This window comes from Pseudophryne corroboree, chromosome 4 (genome assembly GCF_028390025.1).
Source record: "Pseudophryne corroboree isolate aPseCor3 chromosome 4, aPseCor3.hap2, whole genome shotgun sequence".
In the NCBI taxonomy this organism is placed as follows: Eukaryota; Metazoa; Chordata; class Amphibia; order Anura; family Myobatrachidae; genus Pseudophryne; species Pseudophryne corroboree.
The window spans coordinates 27,976,956-27,997,092 of record NC_086447.1 but is presented as its reverse complement, the minus strand read 5'-3'; the positions used below and the strand labels follow the sequence as shown (position 1 = coordinate 27,997,092).

The 20,137-nt window shown below is 40.8% G+C and overlaps 1 protein-coding gene across 1 annotated transcript in view; it reads left to right on the top strand.

Annotated features, from left to right (window-relative positions):
• Nucleotides 1-236: 236 nt before the first annotated feature.
• The window catches only part of LOC134910766 (uncharacterized), a 119,638-nt gene continuing 99,737 nt past the window's right edge, over nucleotides 237-20,137 (top strand). The window contains exons 1-4 of the mRNA XM_063919149.1: nucleotides 237-727; nucleotides 1,484-1,617; nucleotides 1,861-1,960; nucleotides 16,988-17,279. Coding sequence (XP_063775219.1) covers nucleotides 237-727; nucleotides 1,484-1,617; nucleotides 1,861-1,960; nucleotides 16,988-17,279 — 1,017 coding nt within the window. The remainder of the gene's footprint in view (nucleotides 728-1,483; nucleotides 1,618-1,860; nucleotides 1,961-16,987; nucleotides 17,280-20,137) is intronic.

Below are 20,137 nucleotides of genomic sequence, written 5' to 3'. Positions count from 1 at the left end.
CAAATTTCGAAATTGTTTTGAAACTCCTTATGGGGAAAGTTTGGTTAACGTAGTAACATGTCCAACACTGGTCTAGTGTCTGATCCCAACAAGCTTTTTGAATACGCATTTTCACCGCCCTATGATGTATATGTTTTTTACTTCATGGATGATGATACAGTTATGGTGAATTGGAAATATGCCAAAGACCATTACTCTAGTCTAAACCATCAAATAATAATATCTTCATTGCTACAATGATGCCAACATATGCCCGTAATGAATTGTACGATCTAATGGATAGATTACAAGATCATTGTCTTTACCATGATACAGACTCTGTTATCTTTGTCAGCATGCCCGGAGATTGGAATCCACCATTTGGTGATTATCTAGGTGTGCTGACTAGAGAACTGCTGCCAGGGACACATATAACCAAATTTGTCTCATCAGGCCCCCAATCATATGGCTATCGCCTAAACAATGGGAAGACCAGTTTAAAAGTTAAAGGTATAACACTCAATGTTGATAAAGCACAACATGTTAACTTTGACAGTCTGGAAGACCTGATATTAGATTATCCTTTAAAACCCGAAGGTGAAGATCAGAAAAAAATTGTGACCTGCCAACCCTGTATAGTCTGGTTTAAAAAGTACTGGCAGATTGAGAGGCACACGCTGCAGAAAATGCAAAAGTGTGTATACACTAAATGGAAACTTACAGATAACTTCACAACACTTCTGTTTGGGTATTAAGATATATATCCGGTTACAACACCCCCTCTCATGTATTTTAGCAGGCCCCTCCAATTCAGGGAAATGTTATGTTGGGAAAACGCTGCTGCAAAATTCCACAAGACACCTGTCGCACATGCCTGATACTGTTGTTTGGTTTTATGGCTGTTTGCATTCTATGGCCATCGTTCTGAGTTGTTCGCTCGCTAGCTACTTTTAGAAGCTGTGCAAACGCATAGTTGCCATCCACGAGGGGAGTGTATTTTTGCTTTGCAATTGTGCAATCTCAAGTGCGGCCGAGCGGTACAAAAACATTTTGTGCAAAAATAGACCAGCTCTGTAGTTATTTATCCTGTCCGATGATTCCAGTGACAGAGGTCCCAGAATTGACATCGGATACCTTCCCTGCAAACACATGTACATGCCTGCATTTTCCCTACCACTCCCAGAAAATGGTCAGTGACACTCATAAATGCCCTCTTTCTGTCAATATCCTTTCGATCGGCTGTGCGAATGGAATCGTCGCTAGAAGCAATGCACAGCAACAATGCTTTTTGTACCTGTACGATGTGCGTGCGCTTTGTGGTGCATACATATGCGCAGTTTTGCCATTTTTTTACCTGATCGCTGCGCTGTAAAAATCGACAGTGTGCGATCAACTTGGAATGACCCCCTATGTACGATCAGCTGCTGTGCGATATCCCAGGTATGCATTTTATAGAGGGGCTACCTGAGAATTTTAACAATAACCAACTTTTTCCCCCTGATAGGATTAATTTAACTGTTGTTGATGTACTGATGGAATTGGCTATTAATAATTCTGAGATTGAGGAAGTGTTCACAAAATATGTACAACATAGAAATCTCGGTATCATGTATCTTGTACAAAATGTATTCTGCCAAGGTAAAAAGAGCAGGACAATACACAAAATATGTGGTGCTGTTCAAAAACCTGCGGGATAAATTGCCTGCGGGATAAATTGCAGGTGTTGACATTGGCTAGACAAATGTATCCAAACAATAGTCATTTACTGGTTGATTGCTAAATGAGTACCATTTATGAAGCAGTTTATTCCCACCCGATGAGCAGTTCGCTTATGTAATTAAAAAGCGCTGTTCTAAAAAGCTATAATTTTACAACTTTTAGTCATTCATCATAGGCCTATCAACTGTGAACATGTCAGCCTGGTTACGCCATTATTGGACACTTTTAAAGATGCCAATATAGACAAAACCAAACCAAAGAAGTACTATTTTATCCAATGCTTCAATTAAATTTGTGACAGCCATTTGAGAGATGGCCCTCAACATGCTTAAAGGTAAAATACCATTGTCACAACAACATTTGAAGTACCTTAAAAAGAAGTGTGCCCATATAAAATTGCTTGTAAAAAGAAATACACCATTGGTACAAAGAAGCGTTTGGTGAAGCAATCGGATGGATTTATTGATTCACTGCTTGGTTTTGCTTATCTGTTAATTACCAGCCTTCTGACTAAACGCTGATGGAATATGCTGAGAAAATGTATCTGGTGCCTCAACAACAAACCAAGCAGTGACGACATACATAAAACAGTCAAACAAGGTCTAGATGCAGAGATCGTCAACATACTACAGAATAACAATTTATCAGAATATGAAATGGTAAAATGATGCAGAGGTATCTAGTGCTGAGTAAACAGTCTGATAGAGAAATGCTGCTGATGAGTCAATTAAGTGGATGATGCTGATGATGTTTATAATGAAATTTTGAGCGGTGTTAATGCTAGGTATAAAAAAACATGTGAAATAATATTGAGTAAAATTATGCATTCTAAACACATCACAAGCTGGAATACGAAAGGCGAGTTTCTGTATAAAGGTTGTACTGTACCAGGATCCAACATGCTGAATTTAGTAAGAAGCATTACACAAAACCATAGTGTGTCAAGTCATATTACGCCAAATAGTTGCAATGAATTTATCCCTGCTATGTCTGAATTAAATATGCCATCCACTGTAGTTGTTAATGTCGCAAATGCACTTCAACTAGACCTTTTAAAAGCAGAGACACATGCAGGATCTGATGGCACTGTCACTGAACCAGCACCGCTACAACCCCATTAAAAAAATGTATAAATGTTTTAAATTATCCCAGCCTAACAACACCACATGGCTACTTACTACCAAGGAAAATAGCTGTAAATCTGATTCAGGGATCACAGTGGTTGACTCTATAGCGTAAAACTATTTTTTATTGATTTTGTTTTTTGTCCATCAGATTTTGTGTGATTATTTTGTACCACGATATTTCTTTTGTAATATTACTAAATCGTGTTAATTCATATCTTTAAAATTAAAGAAACGCTTTGTAATAATAATGCCACAGCTCTGTATCTTTAAATAAACTTTTTATGATCCAATAAAAATGTGTTTATGATTTTGAAAAACCTGTTTTGTTCTTTGGTTCTATATAGGGAATTTGAAAGAAACTTTTAATCACAGCTTAAAGTTTAAAACCTTGGCCCTCATTCCGAGATGTTCGCTCGCAAGCTGCTTTTAGCAGCTTTGCACACGCAAAGCCCCCGCCTACTGGGAGTGAATCTTAGCTTATTAAAATTGCGAACAAAAGATTAGCAAAATTGCGAATATACACTTCTTAGCAGTTTCTGAGTAGCTCCAGACTTACTCGGCATCTGCGATCAGTTCAGTGCTTGTCGTTCCTGGTTTGACGTCACAAACACACCCAGCGTTCGCCCAGACGCTCCTCCGTTTGTCCGGCCACTCCCGCGTTTTTCCCAGAAACGGTAGAGTTTTTTCACACACTCCCATAAAACGGCCAGTTTCCGCCAAGAAACATTCACTTCCTGTCAATCACATTACGATCATCAGAACAAAGAAAAAACCTTGTAATGCTGTGAGTAAAATACATAACTGCATAGCAAATTTACTTGGCGCAGTCGCACTGCGGACATTGCGCATGCGCACTAGCGACTATGGCTCCGTTGCGAGAAAAAAATACAGAGCGAACAACTCGGAATGACCCCCATTGTTCTTTATTTTAAAATCAATATAGCTATACAGCATTGTACATAAAATGTGTCAAACACAATGGTTATTACAACAAGTTACACAGTTCTGTACATATTTATCCGTATAATGACCCAAACAATTACTTCTTGGCATGCGCCTTATAAAGTTTGAAACTAAACGATCATTATGTTTTGTTTCATTACTAAACCTGGTCAAGAAATCCTCATATTTGTAGTATTTACACATACACAATATAAAGTAGATACAATATTGACCACACACATCAAAAAGGCTTGCAACTGACGTTTTTGGTGGCAAATAAATTTTAAATTAAAATGTAAAAAATGTATTATATTCTTTGGGAAAATGGAACTGTCTGGGCAGAAGTCGTAAGAATGAAAAAAAATAACATATGTCATACTCGTTAAAATAAGCAGCCAACCAGTGTTCACAAGGTTATTCGCAAGTATGAGTGTTGACTACAAATGCGCAAGGGTATTGTGTCAGTTTATCTGCCGGTATCATGTCACATGGATAGGTTCCTTTTTAAAAAATGTTGCGTACTTGGCATCATGTACAGAATGCAATTTATCTGTAATGTGTTAATTTTTCAACAGTATAATGGCGCATGTTAAAATATGCAAAAAATATAAAAATAAATGAATTAATTTATAGATAATAGTACAGCACATCATGCCTTAGATTAATCTCAATGACATTATTGTTAGGGGCTCCTGCCCTGTGCTGCCACGTCGTCATGGCAACCGGGAGACAAGTGCTAGTGGAGTAACCTGAGCGCAGCTGATACTCCGGTTCGGGTCTTCTGCTGTGCAGTGGTTACAGGCTCTGTGCACGGCAGGAAATCCGGTGCTGGTTTTTGTGCTCACAGTCTGTGAGGTCTGAGTGGGGCGTGGACAGCACCTGCTTTATAAACCCTCTTCTCAGGTTAAGCAGATGCTGCTGAATCTTTGTTGGTTAGTTAGTTCCTGAAAGTTAGCCAGTACTGTGTAGCTTTGTATTTGTTGTTACTTACTGCAAATAGGCCTGGGGATTTGGTACTACACTCTGCCAATCCAGACCTAGCAGTAAGACTGGAGTCAGTCGTTTAACTTGCTGGGGTTCTTTTGCTACTCTGTGAACTTAGCAAGTTTGCTGCTGTATTCTCAGACTTGCCTGCCTAAATTCTTTCTCACTGTGCAAGGCGTTCAGGTGTCAGTTTAGTGGCAGTAAGCTGAACCTGTGCACTGCAAGTCAGGATTAGGATTGTGGAGACTCTCCTTGTGTCTATCATTCCATCTCTGACCAAGGAGTTTACTGCCACACCCGTTGGTAACCCTTTGGGGTTTTGCTGTTGCCCTTAGCAACAGCATTTCGGGTTCTCTACGTATTAAAACAGAACATCTTGCTTTTTCCATCTGAGCATTCCTAATACTAGGGAGACACCCAATTTCTTAGCCTCTGGGCTTCTCTGTTCACTTTGTGTTTATTTTGTTACCCTATCACCTTCTGTGTACAGTACAGTTTCTACTGTTAAAATGATTTCTACCTTTACTGTCCTTCTTGCTGTGTAGTCAAGCGCTTATCATTATAAGAGTAGAAACTGTACATTGACTTTTATCCTAGTGGAAACACATTTATACCTATTTAAGATCCAGTGGGTGTGAGTAAGACCACTACAGAGTGCGTCACTTCTGCATGAATTTGGGTCCCATTTAGGGTATGCACATTTGTTAAGTGACTTGTTTGTGACTAAATGTTGTGTATTTGTCATTTATGTATGTACCGGTTTTAATGAATCAATTTGAACAAATGTGAATTTGAACTGTATATGTGAACACTTTTAATAAATATATTAATACTATAGAAACATTCTCTTAGTATTATTTGTAGCAATTGCAGATTTTATACATTTATGTAAGGGGGAGCGCCAGAGGAATACCTTTCTTTTAGCCAATTCTAGGGCTCTTCATATAGAGGCACTGCTTTTCTGAACAGGCTTCGAAAAATACCACCTAAACCACACATGTACGTGCTGCCGTGAAACCCCGGTAAACTATTACCGGCTTGCACTTTATAATATTGCACGTACAATGCCGGAACACCATAGTTTTTAATGACAACCATTCTGTCAATTTAATAAAAATTGGTTTTGCATCATCTAAAGTGTAGTTTCACAATCGTTTTCCCAAACTTAAATGAAATGTTCTTGTTCTGATCATTCTTTATCTCTATGGTTATCATGTCAAAATGCACTTTGGAAAAAGACAAGTAATCGGGCATCTTGTATCGAATTGTGACCATCTTATTGTTAATTTCAACAGTGCGCAGCAGTGGTAGATAACTGTCCCCGACTCTCTGATGTCCGATAAAGGCTGTGTACACATACAATGTATATTGACCTCCTTTGATGTCGGCACATGGTTTAGAAATCTTAGTTTTAGGCAGTAAACCCAGTATCCATGTCAGTTTAGAACCGGCATTGGTTTGATACAACTACTTACTGTCACATGTTACAATGCATTCAAATGGAATATACATTAGTCTTAATCCAACCTCCAGTTTCTGTTGCTCAATTTCCGTGTTGATTACATTCAGTAGCGCATCGATTGTTTCATAAAAACCGGGTTTAATGCACACACTATTGACTCTCACCACTGGCTGATCCGATGTGCCTCCCCATGATATTTGCAGAATTACAATCTTGTAAATCCAATGTATTCCAAATGTATTGTATTTCTGAACGAGCAACTTCCCACTCATCGGTTAAGTCTATCACCTTTAACAGTTTTGCTGGGAGAAACTCTAATTTAGCGGAAATGTATCTGCTGAGGCATTACTCGGCAAGCTTATGTAGAACGATTTGTCATCCATCACTCACCTTGTTTAGAGAGTGACGCTTTTTAAATATCTTTAATCTATGATGCGTCAACTCAAATGTTAAATTTAGCTGGATACCTGCGCCACTTGAATAACGCATATTTCTGGCCACTGAACATTTTTTATTTTTTAAATTCTTTTCCACTTTGTAAATTCTATTGTAAATTTTATTATAGTTTTTTTGCACAATTTGAAGCTCTTCGGGGTATAAACTACCAGTAATATATTTGCCATAAAGGTCCACCAGCATGTAAAGCACCTTATGACCTTTAGTATTCACGCCACGTATTAAAAATATTTCCTCAGAACCATTCTCTTCATATCCTTTCTGAAACATATCCTTATATGTGGAAATACATACATGATCACCAACGGCTTATCGTGTCGGAGTTTTCTTAATTCTAAAGTAATCACCGTATGTCATCTTGAAAATTCTCAAAGAGTTAGATGGTGTTACACTTAATCGGTTTATGGCATGTGTTATTATAACTGTATATGAAATTTTGTTAAACATCTATACATCTGTAAGTATTCTGAGCTGTGAAATAGTGCCAAATACGTGTTTTTAAAGTCCTATTGAAGCGTTATATAACAGCTGCTTTCACATCATTATTAGTCACAAAATGCTGTATACCGTATCTTTATAACACTTTTTTTAAGACCTTGTATAGAATTTCTTTATCGCAGGCAATTTGCAATTTCTTTAGTACGCAGTTCTGTTGGAATATTTTTTCAAAAGCGTTAGTTACTGTTGTAGCGTTCTTGTTTGTTAGACTGACGGCCCATGCTCTCTTACTGAAAATATTGATAATGGTTAATATGTATTTAAAACCATTATTGTATTTCACAGGGTCTATGGGGTAAATTTACTAAGGTGGGAGATTTTTAGAACTGGTGATGTTGCCCATAGCAACCAATCAGATTATATCTATTATCTGCTAGAAGCAGCTAGATAAATGGTAAGTAGAATCTGATTGGTTGCCATGGGCAACATCACCAGTTCTAAAAATCTCCCACCTTAGTAAATTTACCCCTATGAGTGAGACGAGATCACACTGCCATTGCTGATTTATATCCAATATGCAAATCATGTTCCTTTTATAGGTTTTTCTTGGCAGTTTATGTAACATATAGACATGTTGATCTTTAAACCATTTTTTAATTTCCGATCTTTGAAACATTCCTTTATTAGCCTTAATATTTATTAATGCCGCAATAACTACCAGGATTTAACAATTTTCTTCATCCATTTTTTTAAATAGCTGGGCTGCGTGACATACTGTGGCTTTTTTTCAAACCTATGAGTCTTATCTGACAAAACACATGTATTGTAAGAGACTTTTGTGATCATTCTATGACTAATGAAAAAACTGATATCAAATGATGAAATTTATATTCAATTTATAAATAATGGGAGTAAATCAGGTAGTGTTGGGGGGTGTTATGGGTGGCATTGTGGGCATGTTGGAGGGGGTGTGGCTGGAGACTGGGCATGGCACCTGTCACTTTTTGTTTGAGAGAAAAGTGTGCTATTACTACTGTATGCTTATTTTTTTGTAGTTTGTTTATGTGCCTGTTTTCTTTTCTTTACAGTACTGAATTTTAGTATAATTAATTAATGAATCAAGCAATCAAGCAATCAAGCAATCAAGTAATGATTTACCTGGCTACCACCATATAAATACTCTGTCTCCATTTTATTACACTGGCATTGGGCCTGTGATTTGCAATAGAATTAAATCTCACATTTGAAAAAATAAACCCTACCACACAAGCTCACCGTAAGGTGTCATCTTTGACTCTGAACTGTCCTTTGTTCCCCACATTCATCTGTTTCCAAATCCTGTCACATACATCTAAAAAAACATATTCAGAATGCCCATATATCACACCAGACCTTGCAATAATTGATTATTGCAAGTCTCCTTACTAGTTCTCCCAGAAACAGACTAATAGCACTATAATCTATTTTGAATGCAGCTGCAAGGCTGATCTTCCCTGCTTAATGTTCATCATCTGCTTCTCCATTCTGTGATTCCCTCCATTCATTACCAGTATTCTATTGAATTCAACATAAAATATTTTTACGTATATATAAAGCTATTATCCAGAAAACACCAACACCATCTATTTGCACATCTCAAATTATCTCCCAACTCAACCTCTCTACTCTGCAAAAGATCTGCATCTCTCATCCACAATAATTACCTTCTCCCATTAACGGTTACAGGACTTTTTCTGGGTTGCAGACATTCCTCTAATTGGCAAACATTTAAGTTTTTACCAAAATCTCACCTATTCATGCAAGCTCAGTTAATTCCAGAACCACCCACATAACCTTCATAAGCCATTCTACCAAAGTAATTCCCCTCTATAGAGCCCACTGATAACTTTACATATTTTCTATTTCTTCCCATCACATCCTCCTGACCCCAGCCCAAAATGTATATGTCGTTGGATCATACAGCCCACCAAGATCCTCAGCAATCTGGATGGAACAATAGAAGGCACCTATCCTTGTGTATTAGTGCCTATTCCCCTATAGATTGTAAGCCTGTGAGCAGGGCCCCCTTACCTCTATGTATTTCTGTTATAACACTGTCCTGTTTTGTTATTTTTACATTTATTATTATTTGATTATTGTTTTTCACAAATTGTAAAGTGCAATGGAATATACTGGCACTATATAAGTAAATCTTAATAAATCAGTAAATGAATATCTGAGTAATATGCAAGGATTTATTTAAACTCTGATCTTAGTAGCTAGTAACTAGGCTCTCTTTGGGGCCCCATTTTTTAAATACACATTAAGCAGCAGAGTTCATAGAAAAAGACTGGGTCTGGCTCAGAGTCTGGATGCTGCTGTATCTGCAAAAACAAGAGCAATAATATAAAAGTACCAATGTCAGCCTTCCCCTTGAGTGCGATGGAAATTATAACTACTTTGATTTCCAGTTATCATGATTGACAGGCTGCAAAAGTTTGGTTGCGCGAAGTGGGCGGAGACTGGCATGTGTGCGTGTCATTCCCATTTGCTGTGAGTGCGTCCTAAGATGCAGTAGCATTGTGCACTGCATCCATCTAATTGAGGCCTATAATTCCTCCAGCCATAGTGTACCAAACTCAGTTACTGTAAAACAAAAAACAAAATCAATCTGTGGTAAATAGACCCCCAATGTCATACACTAACACAGGGCCTGGTTCTGAGGTGGACACAGTGGTGATAGTGGTTGCAAGAAGCCAATATTTTCAGTCTGCATATGCGTCTGACTCGTACTGCACAAGCATCCCGATGGTAACGGATATAAGATATAGAGCACAATAATACCCAGAGAAATACAATTTTTATGGAATTTCAGAGATGTAACAAGGGGGTAGATAGCCAGAAGCAGGTGTATTGCTGGCATATACCATAGCAGTCAGTTATTGAATCTAAATATACAGTTGCACTGTGTTCAGATGGTGCAATTGCAACTGGGTGTTTAGTCTTCAATGTTGCGACCAATTGTGCAGCAATGGTGCATATTAGTAAAGGTGCATCAAATAGCACTGCTGCCACTTGGCATCTGAGTAGGCTGCAAACCCATCACAGCATTTGTATAAAGATGCAGACACTGTTGTCTTAAAAAACAATGGTCCTGATTCAGAACTCAAGTATAAAAATGGGCACAACCTGTGTACAGAGTGTTATGAGCCACCTGTCTGCTAATTGCATCTTGTCAGTTTGGAGTCATGCAACAGGACAGCTGCACGACATAATTAATAAGGCCTCTCTGTTATATGCTGGCTCAGTGCAATTCACAGACGCTGGTGATATTTCCAGATTTCCAGGGTTCTAGAGTTCTTGAGTTCTGAGCTAGTCCCTGCCAGTTCCTGAGCTCCTGTCTAGCAGTGTCTGTCTAGCTGTTCCTGTGTCAGTTCCTGTGTCTGATTCCGTGTCCTGCCGTGAAGCATTCCTGTCCAGAAGTCCTGTGGCATAGTCTTTGCCTGGTCGAGTATCTAGCTTCTTGGTGTCCACCGGTCTGTCGTTTGGGATTCTGCCAGTCCTCCGGTTCTGAGAGTCTGTGTCGGCTACATTGGGGGTTCCTGTCTGTTTGCCAGCATTTGTACCGGTTCTGTGAGTAGCGGCTTTGCCGCGTCCGTTGGCCTAGGCCGCAGAATTCTGTTGTTATATTTAGTTTCTGGTGTTTTGCAGAGGGTTCTGCTTATGCTGTCACCGCCGGTACACAAGAGTATTGTGTCGGCATGTTGACAGCATTTCCGTTGTTGTTCTTTTCCTTTGGCGGCGTGCCGCACATATATTTAGTTTTAGGGTAGTTAGTAGCCCCTAGCTTTCTGTTGTTTTAGTCAGAGGTCCCCTTGTTATTATCCTGTCTCAGTTCACGCCTTGTCTCACGCTAAGACCTGGGGGCATCAGAGTTGGGCAGACATAATCCGCCCTTCAAACGCGGCTGCCATGGGCCCAAGAAACCATAGTCACTCAGGCGTGAACTGACCACATGGGTAAAACAACGGAGGTAGGGTGCTAGGGGCTATTTCCACACCACACCTTGTTTCAGCATCACGTTCTGGTGCTCAGGACTCACTACGCAACATCTCCGCTGTTCTGAGCACCAGAAACCTAACATTATCACCAGCCATACCACAAAAAAGAAATACAACTTTTTATTTTTTGGCCCAGTCCAGTGTCTAGTCTAGAATCCAGTCCTGTCAAGAATCCAGTCTGGTGTTTAGAATCCAGTCCTGTCTAGAATTCAGTGTGCAGAAGCCAGTCCTGTGTTTAGAATCCAGTCCTGCCTAGAACTCAGTGTGCAGAATCCAGTCCGGTGTTAAGAATCCAGTCCTGTCTACAACTCAGTGTGCAGAATCCAGTCCGGTGTTTAAAAATCCAGCACAGTCTTGTCTTGTCTAGTTTAAAAATCCAGTCCAGTCTTGTCTTGTCAAGAATCTTGTCTAGAATCTTGTCTTAGAATCTTGTCTTAGAATCATGTCTGGTATCATGTCTAGAATCTTGTCTAAGAATCTTGTCTAGAATCTTGTCTTAGAATTGTGTCTAGAATCGTGTCTAGTCTTGTCTTGTCTTGTCTAGTTTGAAATCCTCCTATGTCTACTATGCAAGCCCTGCAAGCATCCCTCTCAGCCCTGAACTCTGCTTTCAGTGTTTTAAAACCTGAGCGGCTGGAAGTTTTGCAGCAATCCTTAAGGCAACTGCAAAACCTTCTGACTAAAATCTTGCTCATCTTGCCAGAAGTCATTGAGAGTACATCTATGTCTAAAGAGACTCTTGATCACAGTAGGGTGACAAGAGAATCCTCAGATTTAATTTAGGAGAAAAGGTTTAAAAGTTTTCTGCGGCCCAGGCTCTCAGAAGAGGAGTGTCTGCGTCGCAGAAACTTAAACTTATGCCTATATTGTGGGGGTTTAGGCCACTATTTGCAGACCTGTGAGTTGCGCAAGCCAAAGTGTGGTGACAAGTCATGCCCTCTGGCCAAGTTTAGTCAGGATACAAGACCTACTCCTGTCTCTACTGTGGCAGAGGAGCTTGTCACACAACCCACACTAAAAAGCACTCTGTCCTACAATTGGGGTCCTTGGGCTAGGGAGCCCCATTATAGATTCAGGAACCAAAAGATAATGTTTCTCTCCTCTCTTGATATCCTGTGGAAACAGAGTTGCAAACCCCTGGAGTGGTGCCCGATACCCGGAGTCCAGGAGTGGTGCCCTGTGCCCGGGGTCCAGGAGTGGTGCCCGATGCTCGGGTTCCTGGAGTGGTGCCTTATGCCTGGGGCCCTGGAGTGGTGCCCGATGCCCAGGGTCCTGGAGCAGTGCCCGATGACCAGGGTCTTGGAGCGGTGCCCGATGCCCAGTGTCCTGGAGCGGTGCCCAGTGCCCAGGGTCCTGGAGCGGTACCCAGGGTCCTGGAGCAGTGCCTGGTGCCAGGGTCCTGGACTGGTATCCGGTGCCCACGGTTCTGGAGCGGTACCCGATGCCCAGAGTCCTGGAGCGGTACCCGATGCCCAGAGTCCTGGAGCGGTACCCGATGCCCAGAGTCCTGGAGCGGTACCCGATGCCCAGAGTCCTGTAGCAGTACCCGATACCCAGAGTCCTGGAGCGGTACCCGATGCTCTAGGTTATAGAGGGACATCGAATATTATAGTTCAGGTGTCAATACCAGAAGGGGTCTCAGAAGCTGTTACTCCAGGTAGAGACTTGAAAAGCGCAACTCCAGAGAAGGTGTCTAAAACCATAGTTCTAGAAGAAAACTCGAGAAGAAAAACCCCAGAAGGGATCTTTGAAGTAATATCCCCAAGTGGGGTCTCCAGAGACAAAGCCCCAAAGAAGGGTCTAGAAGTCGCTTCCCCAGGAAAGGACTCAAGAGGCATAGCGTTAGTGGAGGTTCTGAAGGTTATAGCTTCAGCAAAAGTCCCGGAAGTTATAGTCCCGGGAGAAGTTTCGATAATTATCGACTCAGGCAGGGAGGCCGACGGCCCGATCCCAGTGAGGGAGGCCAATGGCCTGGTTCCAGTAAAAGAATCCGAGGTGCTGACCCCAGCGGGGTTCACGAAGGCCACTGCCCCAGTGGGGTTCCAGAAGGCCACTGCCCCAGCGGGGTTCCCGAAGGCCACTGCCCCGGGTGGGGTTCAGAAAGCCACTGCCTCGGGAGGGGTTCCGAGGGCCACTTCCCCAGGTGGGGTTCCGAGGGCCACTGCCTTAGGTGGGGTTCAGAAAGTCACTACCCCAGGTGGGGTTCAGAAAGTCTAAGCCTTGAGTAAGGTCAATAGTGACCAGGTCCTAAGAAAGCACTCTAGTCAGTCAGATGGGAAGGAAGCAGATCCTGACTCTGTTGATATCTCAACATCTATAATCTTTGATGGGAACTTAGTCCAATTTCTGGCGCTTTACAAACACTATTACACCATTTTGTTGTCTAGACCATTTCTAGGCATCACTTCAGAGAACCTTGTGCTCTATCTGATATATTCCTTTAGAGGAGAACCTTTTGAGTGGGCAACCAGCCTAATGAAAGCTGAAGATCCCATTCTTCAGGATCCCCCGGCATTCAGTGATGCAGTTATTAGGAGATATGGTTCCAAAGAAATTGGTTCAGGTTCCTCTAAGTCACCCGTCTTGTTTGCTGAGAGTCCACCAAATACTGTAAATTTGGCACAAGAGTCTCAGCCCGTTGTTTTGACTGCAGGATGTGCTTTTCTGTCTTCTTCTAATAGGAGTACTTTGCCTGAAAGTTCAGCTCCCAAGGTTAAGAAACCAATCTCTGATTTGAACTGAGCCTTGCTGGGAGGTACCATCAGTTCAGACAATGTTTGGGGAATTACCTTGGTCAGACCTCAAGAACTTTGGAAAAATAATAATAAGAAGAAAAATAAATAATTATTGACTCTTGCCTTCATAAAAAAAAAAAATATTTCCTCCTTGTCTTGTGTCCAGTGGCCACCGTTGAGTGGGGGGGCACTGTTACAAGTTGTTGGCACAGCTTGTTTCTGTTAGACCAGTGTGTCAGGTTTTTTTTGTATACCTTGTTTTGAATAACCTGAATTTTGGGATCCTTTGACCCCTCCTCAAGGGGGGGGGGGTAATGTTATGAGCCACGGCTGTGGCTCATTCCTGTTTTGCATTTTGGTTATGTATTTTATGTTATACTTCTGTTTATGTTCCATGTGGGTGTCATGGGGTGCTCGGAGCTCACCCTTAAGGAGAGGATACTGTTATGAACCATAGGTAGTGGCTCATTCCTATTTTATGTTTATAGTTCTCTTGCAGGCCAGGATTTCACTTTGCTTAGAAGATTATTGTTTGCTGTCAGTGGTGAGTCTGTGTAATTGCAGCCTGTTTCCATGTGGTTGGCCTCACCTGTCTGCTAATTGCATCTTGTCAGTTTGGAGTCATGCAACAGAGGAGCTGCACTACATAATTAATTAGGCCTCTCTGTTATATGCTGGCTCAGTGCAATTCACAGACGCTGGTGATATTTCCAGATTTCCAGAGTTCTTGAGTTCTGAGCTAGTCCCTGCCAGTTCCTGAGCTCCTGTCTAGCAGTGTCTGTCTAGCTGTTCCTGTGTCAGTTCCTGTGTCTGATTCCGTATCCTGCCGTGAAGCATTCCTGTCCAGAAGTCCTGTGGCATAGTCTTTGCCTGGTCGAGTATCTAGCTTCTTGGTGTCCACCGGTCTGTCGTTTGGGATTCTGCCAGTCCTCCGGTTCTGAGAGTCTGTGTCGGCTACATTGGGGGTTCCTGTCTGTTTGCCAGCATTTGTACCGGTTCCGTGAGTAGCGGCTTTGCCGCGTCCTTCGGCCTAGGCCGCAGAATTCTTTTGTTATATTTTGTTTCTGGTGTTTTGCAGAGGGTTCTGCTTATGCTGTCACCGCCGGTACACAAAAGTATTGTGTCGGCGTGTGGACAGCATTTCCTTTTTTGTTCTTTTCCTTTGGTGGCGTGCCACACATATATTTAGTTTTAGGGTAGTTAGTAGCCCCTAGTTTTCTGTTGTTTTAGTCAGAGGTCCCCTTGTTATTATCCTGTCTCGGTTCACACCTTGTATCACGCTAAGACCTGGGGGCATCGGAGTTGGGCAGACATAATCCGCCCTTCAAACGCGGCTGCCGTGGGCCCAAGAAACCATAGTCACTCAGGCGTGAACTGACCACATGGGTAAAACAACAGAGATAGGGTGCTAGGGGTTATTTCCACACCACACCTTGTTTCAGCATAACGTTCTGGTGCTCAGGACTCACTACGCAACATCTCCCCTGTTCTGAGCACCAGGAACCTAACACAGAGGGCATTATTCATGTCTGTACACACATTACTGTGCCACTGCAATTTTTCAGGCTACAGATGTGTTACAGAATATAAGTGAAGCTGCCACCTGGTCAGGATCCCAGCATTTGGTATTCCAGCAGTTGAAATACCGACGCCAGAATCCCAACACAGTTCAAAACTCTGGCACTGGGATCCTGACATGGTTCTCAATTCAAGCTCTGTGCTTCTGAGTGCGGGGAACCTGAAAGAAGATATGGCAGGCTATGTTGAGGTAAGCTGCAAGGGGAGGTTAGGTTAAGGCTGCGCTGGGAGGGTTAAGGTAAGGCTTCAGGGTAGATGGCTATCTTTAGGCGGGGGGGTTAGTATTAGTCACCCTCGGAGAGGGTTAGGGTAAGGCTGCATGGAATGGAGGGTTAGTTTTAGGATGTGGGAAGGAAGGGGTTAGGGTTAGGCTCCACTGGGGTGGGTTATAGTTAGGCTGTGGGTGGGCTGGTTAGGTTTAGACTGTTGGTAAAGAGGGTTTCGGTTATGGAGGTTATGGATTAGGGCTAGAATACTTACCTACTAGGCGTCGGGATCATGAACATTGGGATACTGCAATTGGTATTGGACTGCTTATATATCAAGCTAGGGTATCATCCTGATACCATACTTATTTAAACATTCTCCCTGGAAACCATGTGTTTCTGAGGGTGTATCAAAAAGGTTCCATTATCACCATGAACAGAATGAAATAGAAAATTAAATGTGGTATGTTGAACTTAAGTCTTCTCCACATAGTCACCCTGCGAAGACACATATATCTGCCAGCATTTCTTGATCTTCGTATCACATCATTATAGAAGTCGTGAGATTGCCATGAGAACCACTGTTCCATTTTCAGAATGACATAATTTGTCTTTATGTGACTAATCGCCTACCCCAAACTGGCGTCCTCATCTCAAGGAAGACAAAGAAGTTGCTTGTTGTGAATTCAGGTAAAAGTGGTAATGGGGCAAAATTTAATAGCCACACCACAGCACAGCAGATGTTTCGGCAGCATTGTTGGCTAGGAGGCGGATGCTTTGCTCATCATACCACAGCATTTTTCTTACATCACATCTAACAATTTCTGCAGAAGGTTGCAGTAGTAAGAGCTGGTGATGGTCTGACCCTTCAGAAGGTAATTAGTTAGGATTACACCATGACTGTCCCAAAAACATCTGCATCTTAACCTTTTTGGGAGAGGGGAGGAGTTTCCACTCCTTGCTTAATTCTCTGGTCTCCAGTTGATAGAGGTAGACCCAGCATTCATCTATAGTCATGAGACATGCAAAAAGATTCTCTTCATCCCACGCCAACAGTCAACATCTGCTGCAAAAGTTCACATTGAGATTGCTTGTGAAATGAAGTCAGCAAGCGGGGAACCCATCTGGGTGACACTTTAGACATATGAAGTTGCTAATGCAGAATTTTCTACACACTTCCATAACTAAGCCCAACTTCTTTCATGATCACTTCAATAGTTAGTCATCTGATTTCGAGTACAATACCTTCCAATTTCTAACAGTAAAACACAATTGAAGATGTCATTAATCCCTAACACATTTATTGATATTATTTCCATAGACCTGTTCCTCTGTATTACAAATATCTTCTAACTTTCATTTTCGTCATTGAGGAAATTAACAAAGATCAGACAATATTACCCAATGTTACTCTGGGATATCACGTATATGATTCTTGTACACAATCCAAGAAAGCTGTAAAGAGTGTCCTCCAGATTTTATCAGGATCAGGAAAGACAATTCCAAACTATTCCTGTATGGGACATAGAATGTTATCTGGTTTTATTGGAGGACAAGGTTCCCTAACGACATTGCCCATGGCACAGATATTGGCATTATATGGATACACACAGGTAAGTTATATATATAATTCATCAACAGTCATTTCACAAGTTTAAATTAGTATTCATGGGATGGATGCTCCTTTAGATTAATTAAATTACATTGTCAAATGAAGCAAAGTGTGGCGAGACATATAAAATCTGCACATATGGACCAAAGCATTTCATTTCTGCATTTTTACAAACTCTTTAGTTAGCCGGGAACATAAAGTATGCTTACGTGTTTGTGTATTACCTGTATGTGTATATGCACTGTGCATACTCAGAATGTGAATTTATAAAAATGTGCAAATGCAAAGTCAAATTCTATCTGCATGTACTGACCATCATGACTAGAGAGGTGGAAGAAGGATGTGTCAAATATAGAATGATCAGAAAGGAAGGTCTTATGCAATTTGCCAGTTTAATGTATAGATTAGCGTTTTCTCATCCTCACCCACTTGGTACTGACAGCATCCAGCTGGGTTATAACATCTGGGAAATAAAAATGAAGAAGGCCTACCAATAACCCAAGATAGAGCAGATTATATAGCCATCAATATGCTACAAGAATTATACTCAGAAGCAACATCATCACAAATTAAAATATTTGATTTAACCCAGACAAATTTAAGAAAAAGTCAGAATTCTACTTTACCCAATATAAAAGTGGGTTTATAGACACTTTCTGCACATCGACCCTTGAATATTTTAGAAAATTATGTGAATCCAATAAAGATCAATCTGATAAAGGTAAAAGAGATAATAAAAATATACAGTATACCAACAGAGTATCAGAAAAACATCCAACAAAGACAATTTATATCCAAATTAAAGAAGCACTCTTAAAAATGTAAAGACTGATACCTCTATTATTACAAAATCCACTGATAAAGGTGGAGAAACCATAATTTAAGATGAATCAGATTATACTACAGAAGCATACAGGCAGCTTAATAACAAGAGGTTCTATACTACACTACCAAGTGACCCTACCTCTAGATATATACTGAAGCTTTAAAAAAGCTATTAATAGATGCACTTTAGATGGTAGTAATAGACAAGTGTGAATATGCTTTTTTGTTCACTATGCACCTGGTGGTCCCCCAAGATTCACAAATCCTTGCACTCACCTTACAGGCATCCCATTATTTCTGGAGTTGGGCCCCTCGCTAACAATTTATCTGCCTTTGTTGATTTCTTTTTACAACTACACATTATCACACTAAAGTCATAAATAAGAGACTCAATCCATTTTCTTAATCTTATTAAAGATGTAAAATGTAAGGAAACGTTTCTTCTGTTAACTTGTCACATAGAGTCGCTATATACAAATATTCCTCATAAGAAGAGTATAGCTGCTTTGAGACAATATCTAGTCTCTGATGTTGACCTTAGCCAAGATAAAAGGCATATTTATTTTGTATGCGGTAAGATTTATACTTTCACATAATTACTTCACGTGTAATGATACATTTTATATACACTTGCAAGGCACAGCCATGGGAACCAGGTTCACCACAAGTTTTGCCAATCTTTATATATGACAATTTGAAGAATCAAAAATCAGGGACGGCCCATATGGGGCTTTATGGGCATTATATTTATATTTTTTATTATTTCGGACAAGGATTTTGATTCAGGCACAGATTTAATTAGTTATATGAAGACCAACACATTTTGTTTGAATTTGTTTTAAAACGCAAAAATTCCAGAATGCCTCCCTTTTGCACAACAAGTTGAATCTGTTGCCACCTATGTTTGTGGTCTTACAATCTAAATGCCCTGGATACTTAGTACACTGACATCCCCATTATGTTTTATCACAACATGTTGTGAAAGCATATGTGACATAACACCATTTAATACATTATGTCTGTGTTCTAAAAACCTTATATTGAGAGTGTTTGTAATTCTCCCAACATATTGTGCCCCACAGATGAAAGTTACCAGATATATCACAAAAGTGGTTTGATAGTTAATAAACCAACAGATGTCAAAAGAGGACCCCCATGAGCTGGAACTAAACTGGTATCTCCTCTGATTAATTAGCTAACAGGTCTGGCAACATGTTTTTCTACATTTAATACAACCTGAGGGTTTAGTGCATAATCAGCTTAAAGCACTAGGGTTAGAATTTCCAGAATATATATTAGGTTTAAAATTACTTGGTGCTTTTGTAGATGTTTTTTTATTCACTTTCTTTGAAACCATCTTAGGTTCATTACCTAAGAAACCAAATAATATTGTTTCCAGGTTCAATATGTGGAAGTGCTTCTTAAAGGTATGTCTATTTTCTTTATAATACCCAGAATTATATTGGTAATTAAAAAAATGCACCCCTGCTTCAATTTGGGTTACCTCATTTGGTGTCTAATTTTTGGAAGTTAACAGAGTTCCTCTGCTCCACCTATGTCTTCACTGAAAGTCTTGTACAAGGGCCCTCATTCCGAGTTGTTCACTCGCTAGCTGCTTTTAGCAGCATTGCACACGCTAGGCCGCCGCCCTCTGGGAGTGTACCTTAGCTTAGCAGAATAGCAAACGAAAGATTAGCAGAACTGCTACTAAATAATTCTTTGCAGTTTCTGAGTAGCTCAGAGACCTACTCACAGATTACAATCAACTCAGTCCGTTTAGTTCCTGGTTTGACGTCACAAACACGCCCTGCGTTCGGCCAGCTACTCCCCCATTTCTCCAGACACTCCTGCGTTTTTCCCTGACACGCCTGCGTTTTTTAGGACACTCCCAGAAAATGCTCAGTTACCATCCAGAAACGCCCCTTTCCTGTCAATCACTCACCGGTCAGCAGTGCGACTGAAAAGCGCCTCAGGATCCACAGCAAAACTGCTATGTTTTTAGTTAAATAACTAAGCGCATGCGCCCTGCTTGTT